Below are 11,453 nucleotides of genomic sequence, written 5' to 3' on the forward strand. Positions count from 1 at the left end.
AGTCCAAAATATACAAATGAAGGGGAAAAAAGGAAAAATCCTGCAAATTGCTAAAACCCTGTAACCACTGGTCAGATTTGGTTGGAACTTGGTATGCAGGCTCTTTATAGTGACTTAAGTTACATTTCTTCTAATTGTGGTGAAATTTTCCAAAGTTGTATTTTTCGGGCGATTTTCCTGTTTTTTGTCAAAAAATCTTCTTTTCTGAAAGCGCTAATCCAATTGCCTCGAAAACTTGTATGTATGATCCTAGGGTTGGCCTTTGTCAGATTTGTTCAAATTGTGGTGAAATTTTCATATTTGTATTTTTGGGGTAATTTTTCCCATTTTTTGTCAAAAAATCATTTTCTCCCAAAGTATTTGTTGGATTGCTGTAAAACATGATAGTCTTGATCCTAGGGTTGTTTTCTGTCAGATGTGTAAAAGTCATTATGAGATGGAGCATTTCATATTGCCGGGGTATAAGATTAATTGGGACTTGCAATGGAATTTTCTTAGTCAACCTGTAAGAATGCAATGTCATGTGTGTACTAGTACTTAGTATCTCTGTAAAATGGGAGGACAGTGTCATTGACACTATTTTTATGAATTTTTCTGCAATTTTTTGATAATTTTGGACCATATTGACATCTTATTTCATTTGCTACAATTTATTTACAAAATTTTTGGAAAAATCTGAGAAAAAAATTAACAGGAGTAAGTAACATAAAGACGACAAAAATGGATTTGGCACTCAAAGGGTTAGTGCACTCGCCATAGTGTGCAGAGCAACAAGGTCCACAGACACTGTGAGCTTTGCTGGTCATCATTGCGGACTTAAAATACAGCAATTTGTATGTAAGATTGGTTTGCCACAACAATTGCACTCCGATCAAAATGAAGGTACTCAGTTTTTCAATTTACAAAACTATGTTTCTCCATCTATACCAATCTCCTGAACAGCTTGGTTACACTTTGTTCATACAATTGATGCATTGGCATTCTTTATACAAAAATTATTATCTGTAATTACCCAGTAAGATCCCTACTTATATCAAACCAGTATATCGATGGTGCAAATAAAGTGATCTGATTGGTTGAGACGTGAAAATAACTGCCATGTTTACGCTATAGCACAGAACAGGCACAAGGTCTCAGCTGGAGAAAAATTCCTATTTCACGCTTCATGCCAGAGCTTCAATATACTGTGATGATACCGGTATATAGAAATAAACCATCTCAGCAATGGGCATACTGCTAGGTTTTGACCAGTTCATGCCATACTCACTATCACTCATGCATATATGTCATGAACTTGTCAAAATCTCGTGGTATAATGTCGCTAGGTATGGTTTATTGCTGAAGTGTATTATTACTTTGCTTGGGAATTGAAAGGTTATATGGTGTAGTATATTTTATACAGGTTAAGTGACAATTCAGGCAGTGAACACACTATGGCTGGAGAAAAATTCCTATTTCACGCTTCACGCCAGAGCTTCAATATACTGTGATGATACCGGTATATAGAAATAAACCATCTCAGCATCTCTGAGGTTTTTGATAAAAAGTGCACTGAAGTGAAAGGTGGTGAAGTGATCAAAGCCTGACTTAGCCTGTCCATTCTTGATTCCCTGTGAACAGGTCAACTACACTCACCGTTAACAATAAGAAGTTAGGTCTAATCCATGGTGGTAAAAGAAGGGAACTGAAATTGTCACAGTTATAATCCATTGTCACTTAAGAGTGTTATAAAGTTAAAAGTCATTTACTAATATAGTGTGTTTTGTTACCATCACTCACAACGTGTTCAAACAGACTTTAATTAACCCTTTGAGCACCAAAGTCAATTTTTGTCGCCCTTAGAAAATATAACTCAATCAATTTTTGTCAGATTTTTGCCAAAATTTTGATAAAAACTGTAGCCAATGAAATGTTGAGTTCATTTGCTCCAAAATTATCAAAAAAATTACAGAAAAGTTCATAAAAATTGGTAAAATGTTGCACTAAAATTTTGATGGGAAAAAATACAGCACTCAAAGAGTTAATCACAATATGGCTGTTTGCAAATGACATCATTGTTCTCTTGTTAATATGCAAAAATAAATCTTTATCCACAAATTTAGATTTCGTTTTTGGACATTACATGTGTAAGAATGATGAAAGTAATTTTATAGCAACTGCCAATATTAACCTGAACACTTGAAAAGAATATTATCTGCTCAGACTACAAGCTACAACAACAGCCATACATGCGACATTGACAAAATTTGTCTGAATTTCTAGCAGCAGTGTCCAATGTCAGGCACATGTAGCTATATTCAGTAACAAACCAGCAACCACAAACAGCCCTATTTGTGTCAGATTTTGAATACGCTATTAGATTTCAGTCTTATACAGGAAATACAGGAATGTAAAATGAAAGGAAGTCACTCTCTCAAAGGAAATGAATGTCTCATCTGTGTTTCAGCTGATTGGCTTCTACTGACATATCGGGACGGCAAGGAATATGCCAGTCACTGTAACAAGGAAAAGAGGAAAGCAGTCATAATGTTAGTCTGTGATCCAAAGAATTTAATTGTAAGTATCATCTGTAGTCATGGCATTTCCAAAGTGTGATCTAAACAGTTAAATTGTAAGTATCATCTGTAGTCATGGCATTTCCAAAGTGTGATCTAAACAGTTAAAGTGTAAGTATCATCTATTGTCATGGCAAATGCAAAGTCATTTTCATGATAGATATTGTCAATAGGTCTGCTCAGATTTCCAAATGTCCTTCAGTTTATCCGAACTTAAATGTCACTGTAGATATGACAGTGTTTTATGCTGTGATAAACAAGGTGGCTATTAATGTAAATTTGTTGTAAACACCAGATAATATCTTTTTAGACGTATTAAATGGCAGAAGTCAATTCACAAAAGCATTTAAGACAATATCTATAAGTTTTGATTCTATTTTCAACATTCAGGTATTTGTTCTGGTAAACAAATACAAATAATGTTGAGGTACATGTAGTTTGTGTTTGAAAATGAAAGACTTCAACTTTTGTACAAACTTTCCTCCAGCAAACTTTAAACCATTCTCTTTCAAAATCAAAATAAAATAAAATCAAAAATAAAACTCTTTGGTCACCATGCAAAGTTATGTACTAGAGAAACAATTTTATACTCAATATTTATTTGAAATTCAAAATGGCCACCATCCCTGTGTTATCTCTATGTTGCAGTACCACTAGACAATGTTCCAATACCAATAGAAATGCTTCAGTACCACTAGGTAATGTTGTGATACCTCTAGACAGTGTTGCACTACCACTATACAATGTTGCAATACCATCAGATAATGTTGTAATACCACTAGATAGTGTTTCAGTACCACCAGGTAATATTGCAATACCACAAGACAATATTGCAGTACCACTGGATTAAGTTGCATTACAACCACAGTGGGTTACGCCAAATCAGAGCACACACAGCACACCACTGTTGGCATTATTGGTGTTATCTTGGAAATGTGTATTGGGACTACCGGTGTGTATGAACTACAAAATAATATCTAGTAGCTGCTCACTCCACTCTCCAATACTATGAAAATCAACATGAAACAAAACTTTAATCTCTTGATTTCAGCAATACAGTGGATGCTGTGGACTAGTAGGAATGCTGGGAATATAATAGAATAAACTACACATGCATTTCACAGATAACATGTGTATGACACAAGAAACATCTGATGACATTCAAAATCTGGTTGTACAATAGTCACCCCTTGACACACTTGTACACCCTCTGTGCACTTATGCTAGCCCTATTTTGTAACCTAGCTCCAACTGGCAGGTGGAAAATACCTGTGTTTAAGATGTCAAGGGTTAGCTGTCATGATACCTCAACAAACACTATAGACATGTCAAGGTCTGATAGCATGTACTGGTAGTTACTGACATGAATTTTCTCATTTCAGGGAAGTGCAACTATAATAGCAGAAAATAACAACAAGACATCTGAATGTTATTATTTATTTGAAGTTGGAAGTTCAGTAGTCTGTGAGACTTCTAGTTCCGGTCTCAGTGTAGGATCAGTAATCTGCATTATGTAAGTATCATTCATTTCTCTTTTTTAAATTGTCAAAACTTTGAAATCATCACTTTCCAATTGACTTTTTGGCAAATCTTGTTTCTAAGAATAAGTGGTCTCAAGCACTGTATGTATTCTGTAATTCTGTAACCTTATTTTTGCAAAAAATTATTTCAGTCTTTCTACAACATGCTGTTATATAAAGTGCTGGTAAATATTTCTGGATTTCTATATAAATTCTGTAAAATAGTAGTGGTGAAAAACTATTTGAAACAACATTTTCTGCTTTGCAAAATGAAAAATGCAAAGTTATAATTTCCATTTGTGTATACTGGTATTACCAGTATGTAAATTGTCCAGGGACAATGATGTCGTGACACCTTGACCTTTGAACCTAGGGGCTGCCACCATGCCTTGATCTTTGTACCAGGAGATTGCCTTCAAGCTGTAGCTTAGCTGAAATGACAAGTCTGCAAACTTACCTGACAGTCAGACGAAATTAATGGTGTTATATGCCACACCTCTGTATCTTTCATTTGCCATGAGTGCCTCTAAATTAGTTCAATTCAAAATGGTACTTTACCAGGTGTTCAAATTTGACTGATAAATCATCAAACTAATGTATGTGATGAAGACAAAGGATTTACTAAGCCTTGTATCCTATTCAAATAAATTAATTTTCTTTTTCCAAATTTGTCTAGTGGACTGCCTCCAGGTTGTGCTGTTATCCCCCTCAACCCTTTGAGTACTGTAATTTTTCCCACCAAAATTTAAATGCAAATTTTGCCAATTTTTATGAACTTTTGTGAAATTTATTTGATAATTATGGACCAAATGAACATCACATTTTATTGGCTACAGTATTTTAATAAAATTTTGGCAAAAACTTGAAAAATTTGACAAGGGTATGTTTTATAAAGGTGACCAAAATTGACTTTGACACTCAGAGGGTTAAATGGCACATGAACACATTCCTTATTGTGGTTCAGCCCAAATGATTCATATAATTGATTTGTTTTGTTTTTACAGATTTTTCGTCCTAGTTGCTGTATATATATTAGGTGGTGTTCTTTACCAGCGGTGTGTCTTAGGAGCCAAGGGAATGGAACAATTTCCAAACATTACTTTCTGGAGAGAATTTGGTAATTTAGTCGCTGTAAGTATATCTCACTTCTATCTAGGTAGATGGCATTGTGAAGTCCATTGTCATTACTTTATTGCAATCACCATTTTAGCTTGCAAAAGGTTTGGGGCGCCCTTTTTCTATTGAAAATCAAACGTAAAACGTTGCTATCCTTCAATTACAAGATCGGAGGTCTAATTCTACCAATAGGATTATTAAAAATCAAAGAAGGATGTCAATTTTCTTCAATCACAAGATCAGAGGTCAAATTCCATCAATTGAATTATGTTACATTATAAGTCACAGTTTGTGAAAACTTTTTCTTTCATTAGGTCTTTTGACATTTACTATGTACAAGATGTTCGTTGTTGATTTTTCTTAAAAAGTATTATCAAATTAATCAGTCTGTTTTGATATAAGTTTGCAAAGGACTACCTTCAATTGAGTAGTGTAAAGATTGATGAAAAAAATGAGTTACTAAACTTTATCACAATCCTTTTGGCAGTAATCATTGGTGTTCTATTCACTCCACCACAGGATGGTACCGATTTTGTGTTTAGGAACACACCAAAGGGTCAGCCAAAAACATACAAAGGCATTGGTGATGATCAGCTTGCAGATATGGACGAAGAAGATGAAAGAGATGACCATCTTTTACCAATGTAGAATATTAAGTTTTGTAATTCTTACAAGCTATTTTATTTGTACATTTGATTTCATAATATACCATGGTCGCTGATGTCTTCATTGTCAGTAGCTAACATCATGGTTGCTGACCATCAACATGGTTGCTGACCATCAACATGGTTGCCAGCACCATGGTGGCTGGCTGTCAACATGGTTGGTTGCCAGCACCATGGTGGCTGGCTGTCAACATGGTTGGTTGCTAGCACCATGGTGGCTGGCTGTCAACATGGTTGGTTGCTAGCACTACGGTGAGTGGCTGTCAACATGGTTGGTTGCTAGCACCATGGTGACTGGCTGTCAACATTGCTGATGGCTAGCACCATGTTGGCTAATGGTCAACATGGTTGGTTGCCTGTCATCACCATGGTAAGTGGCAATTAACATGTTTGGTTGCTGGCACCATGGTAACTGGCTTAACATGGCTGATAGCTAGCACATGGTGGCTGATGGTCAACATGGCTGATAGTTCGGCACCAGGTTAGCTAGTTGTCACCGTGGTGATGTACACATCTTGATGACCAACTGTTTCATCTCAGTGATTTCTGTGTAACCATGGCTTTTGCTATCAAGCTTCCATAATCAACTGTACAGAGGTTGACTTTTAATTGATGTCTATGGCCCATTTTCAGAAGTTTTGTTCAATCAGTATTTTTATTTCAACATTTCCCCATGTGAAATATGAATGTTAGTTTTGAATATAGCTGTAAGTTATGAATATTGACTGTGCACAGTTTGAGTCTCAGACCTGACACGCATTAAGCAAAATGTGACAGAATTACACATTAACCTACTTTATCTTTGAACATGAGATATATTGTTGCATGACCCTTTGAGGTCAAAGGTCAGTACAAAGATGCATCATTTGCGTATGAATGCATTTAACATAAAATACATTCATACAATGTATTTTTTATACCTCCTGAAAGAATGGCAAAGCATTTAGAGCAGGTTTTCACCTTCCGATTTATTTCATTTATGAACAGATAGTTTTAATCATTTGTCAAAGTTGTAAAATGTCAGATACATATTGTCTGAGAGTACAGTATGTTTGAAACTTCCAAACAAAATTAACGAATCATTTCTTGTGAATTAATACCAATTCTTAAGTTGAATTCTAAGTGGAAGAGTACTTTTAAAAATAATTTTTTGTGATGCTTGTATGTAGCCAAGGTGTTTGATTAATGTACTGTGTGGCGGTTACTTTGAAAACAACAGATACTGATACACTGTTATATCTCAGGGGCAATTTTCTGACAGTCATTATTTCGGAACAAACCATTTGCATGGCACCATCTGCCTGTTGATTTTGTGTGTTGATTGTAACTACACTAATTCATTGTGTTGAGAAAGTATTGTGAAAACATGTGATCATTAATCTTACATAAAAAGCAATCCTGCCTTTCCAAAAAGTTTTTAATATTTTTGATGGATTATAGTAACTTTCAAGAAGGTTTGAATGTTCATTTTGCACTCTGGTTTGAAGACAAATGAATTTTAGGTTATAGTCTCAGTATAAACTGGCCTTTTTTTTATTATAAATATACCAAATTCACCCCAACATCCTACAGATCCACAGTCACCTCTGATAACAAATGGTTTGGGTCAAACCATTGTGCTGAAAGAATTAAGATACATTGTCCTGTCATTGTTGTTGATTTCAATAGTAAGTTTGTTACTTATATAGCATTGTGCATGCAACATTTGCTGTTGTCAACAGAATGGGACAAATTTTGGGTATGTGTACTCTGTTTGCTACAGTAACTTCAACTTGTAGTTAGGCTTTTGATGTGACTTGTATCATTTTAATCATAACACTGCTGGTAAAAAAGTAACAAAGTTTTATCATTTGAATCATAACACTGATTGTAACAAAGTAACAAAATTTTATCATTTGAATCATAACACTGATTGTAACAAAGTAACAAAGTTGATCATTTGAATCATAACACTGGTTGTAACAAAGTTTTGTATCATTTGAATTATAACACTGATTGTTACAAAGTAACAAAGTTGTATCATTGAATCATAATGCTGATGGCAACATAGTGACAAAGCACCAATTCTCCCATTCCCACAAGAGCGATTTCCAGAAGAATTTCTAACAAAATGTTTATGTTTGCATATTATGGTGGAATTATGATGTCATGACAAATAAGCCCTATTCTCAATTGATATGTGCCAAGACATAGAGACATATCAAGTTTGTAAAAACACAAGCTAAATTTAGGCAGATAATTGTTTGCCCAATGACTTCCCTAACAGTTGTAGGGTTGCTGTATGTCATAAAAATACCACATTGAACCATTGAAGGAAAAGCTTATGTTCTGTTTCCATAGTGATCAATTTAAAAGGACTTAGTCTGGTTCCCTGACCCATTTCCCCGGTAGAGGGCGTGGGGAAATATAGGGTCAGGTACCGGCTAATGTAAACATGGACGCTATTAGGTTAAAATAAAACAAGCTGTGATTGGATGAAAGTAACACTTGTAACTTTTTCTCATGTTTCTTGGGTTTCGCACTTTCAGGCTCACTTGACACCAACTTCTTGTTTGTACCACAAAGCCGTGGAGGTAGAAAGAAAGACTTTTTACCTCCATGATTTAGCCACTGTGATTTAGCACACCTCTTGATACTTTTAGAACGTCAACATGATGCCTGGCATTTTTCACGAAATTCGGACACCATTCTATCCATCGAAATCAATCGTCGTTCACAGTTCCAACAAAGTTTGCTTTCAATTAGCTGTGATATCGCAGCAGTACTTGTGGCGTGTATCGAACGTGCTCGGGTCATAGGGTCAGCCACAGTGTCACGCCACAGTCAGCGATGACCTCAATGACCCTAGCGTGTTCGATACACGCAACAAGTACTGCTGCGATATCACAGCCAGCCTTCAATCACCTCTATTTCCCCCTACTTCTGGATTAATCCTTTCAGTTTATGTTTCCCGTCTCGTGTGCCAATGTTTTTGGTTCGGATACCAGTGTTCGAACATAATTCTGATCTAGTCGAATTTTCATGGTAGCAGCCATATTTGTTGTAGCATGTTCTGTCAGGTGACTAACCTCCCCCATCTTGAACAAAATTCTGTTCAAGATGGCTACCCGGTACCTGACCCTATATTTCCCCCACGCCCTCTACCGGGGAAATGGGTCAGGGAACCAGACTGAAAAGGACTCTGCTTGCCTAACATTCCACGTTTTAACTTTTACCTCAAAAGGTAAAGTAATGAAGTTCATGAATTCAAAATGTAAATATTGCTTTAGTGCCAGAGATATTAATCACAGCTGTACCCAGTTATGTTGTGTCTTGTTCAGCACTATGACAACATGTATCTTGCTTTGGATACATATCAGAATGATGACAGATAGCATCTGTCTCTATGGTGACATTGAACTGTTTGTATATATTTCTTTGCTCCACTGATATACTTCACATGCTTATACATAATTCAAAGATGAACGTTATAAAAAGTCGTCAACATATTTGTGTAGGCTTCAATTGTGCAAGCCTTCTAAAGTGCAAGTTTAAAACATGGAAAACATTTTCAAAGAAAACTTTATTTTACAGAAATATTTTGAAAAGACTTAATCATTCATGAGTAATTCCACGTGATCAGGTATTACTGTACAGCTACCAAGATTTTACAATTCAAAAGCTGACTAGTTGTATTTATTGAGTTGGTATCCATCACAAACTGCAAGTACCTTCTCACAAATCATTTTAAAAGATAAGTTAAGGATTTATGTATTTCCAGATAAATAGAAGGAAGTTACCAATTGGCAACTTAATTTCTGTTTTGACGGTCAAGAAAACAACTCAGAACTTTTCATACATACATCATTTCGAACAGTTGCCGATTTCAACAGAATTTTATTGTATTTCTCTATGAAGAGATTCTTTCAGATTGTAATTGTGCTAGTGTCATTTTGAGTGTTAACCCTGTGAACCCGGCTCGGACATAAATGTCCGCATGATGTCATAGGGTACCAGGGGGGCAGGGTGCATAGGGTTAATACCGGTATAGAAACATAACATATGGTAGTAAATGATACGTACACTCATGTTCCATAGTAATGGAAGTGCAGTATCTTCAAATATCCACATGTAAATAATCAAATCAGTAATAATTTAATAGTTTTGGCCGCAGATGTTGACCTTTAAACTGCAAACTTATCTTTACTATATTTACTGGGTTGTCATAGTGACTGCAAAATTTTGCATGGGCTATCCAAATATTGTAAAAAATAAAAATGTCAATAATTTTCAATTCCTGCATGCGATTTTTTGATATCCTTAAAAAGACGTTGAAATGGTATGACCTTTGAACTATGTAGTTTGTCTATGCAATGGACAGCATCAGTCAGGTGTCTCTGTTAGTTTATTAATCATTCCATATTTTGATTCAATAAATGTTGTATGCATGTTAAATGTTTAGCCGTGCAGTCTTGCCGCTAGAAATCACTTCTTCCCAGAAAAAATGTAGTAGTCTTTCCTTCAGAAATAGCATGTCCTTTTAGAGAATAGCTAGAATTGTAATATGTGCATGTTCAATGCAAACTTTATTCAGATGGTGTATGGTACAATTCTTGAACAGAAAGGTTTAATAAGGCTTGGGCTTTCTAAATCTCTATTGTTATGCAATCAATGATTAATTAATCATTTTGCCATACAATCTGTTAATTTTTTATGGTCTCTAACAGTATACACAAGAATGTCTTTTGCCATGTTGATTTGCTATGAGGGTATTCTCAAAATCAAGATGAAATTGTTGTGAATGCTGCATGATGGGAAATTTCAATGAAAGTACAATTCTAAAATAATATTTTATAAGATTATTTGGAGGTTTTGATGATTATTGTTGTAATTATTGGTTGACTTTCTCATATGGAAGATTTATTACCTTGGAATAAAAAAACTGCTGGTTCATGAATTTATTTGTGATATTGTATTTTTTGGTGAATTTCATGATGTCCGTGCCTGGTAATTCTACCTCTGTACATTGAGACTTTCATTGAGGGATCAACCACAATGTCTTGCAAGTTCTTGGTCAAAAATAGATTATTCCTCTGTGTAAAAGTTGCTGAAAAATTTCCTATCCTTCATGATTGGCAAAAATGTTCACACGGCTAGCAACAGAAAAAAGTGGAATTTTAGGGAAAAAACTTGCTTTCTATACCAACTTGTCAATATTTTAATAAAAAAGTTTCATTATTCTAATGGTCCAACCATCTGTACCTGTGTGTGATCGTCCGATCATATTTTGTCTGTAGTATCGCTGTAAATAAAGCAATATGTAACATTCACTGATTACAATTTTTTTAACTCCCAAAAATATTTCACTCATTTGTCTACTCTCCAATACATGAATGATGACATAATACAAAGGTGCCAGTAATTTTCAAAAACGGTACATTACTACTCACAATTGTGAGTAATTGTGAGTAACTTTTTGGGAGTCCTGAGATGTCAATTACAAATATCATTGTACATTTCACATTGAAATCATCAGGTAGCCATCAGATGTCAATTTGGAGGAAGTAATAATTTCCACTATTGTAGCTAATAAATAATAGTTTTAAAAAAAATTACCT

At 35.0% G+C, this 11,453-nt stretch overlaps 1 protein-coding gene across 1 annotated transcript in view; it reads left to right on the forward strand.

Annotated features, from left to right (window-relative positions):
• LOC139137677 (cation-dependent mannose-6-phosphate receptor-like) overlaps positions 1–10,792 on the forward strand; it is a 37,845-nt gene extending 27,053 nt beyond the window's left edge. Inside the window, exons 3-6 of the mRNA XM_070705893.1 lie at positions 2,447–2,556; positions 3,938–4,068; positions 5,080–5,206; positions 5,711–10,792. Coding sequence (XP_070561994.1) covers positions 2,447–2,556; positions 3,938–4,068; positions 5,080–5,206; positions 5,711–5,839 — 497 coding nt within the window. The 3' untranslated portion in view covers positions 5,840–10,792. The remainder of the gene's footprint in view (positions 1–2,446; positions 2,557–3,937; positions 4,069–5,079; positions 5,207–5,710) is intronic.
• Positions 10,793–11,453: the final 661 nt, after the last annotated feature.

Source organism: Ptychodera flava, chromosome 7, assembly GCF_041260155.1.
Source record: "Ptychodera flava strain L36383 chromosome 7, AS_Pfla_20210202, whole genome shotgun sequence".
Taxonomy (NCBI): domain Eukaryota; kingdom Metazoa; phylum Hemichordata; class Enteropneusta; family Ptychoderidae; genus Ptychodera; species Ptychodera flava.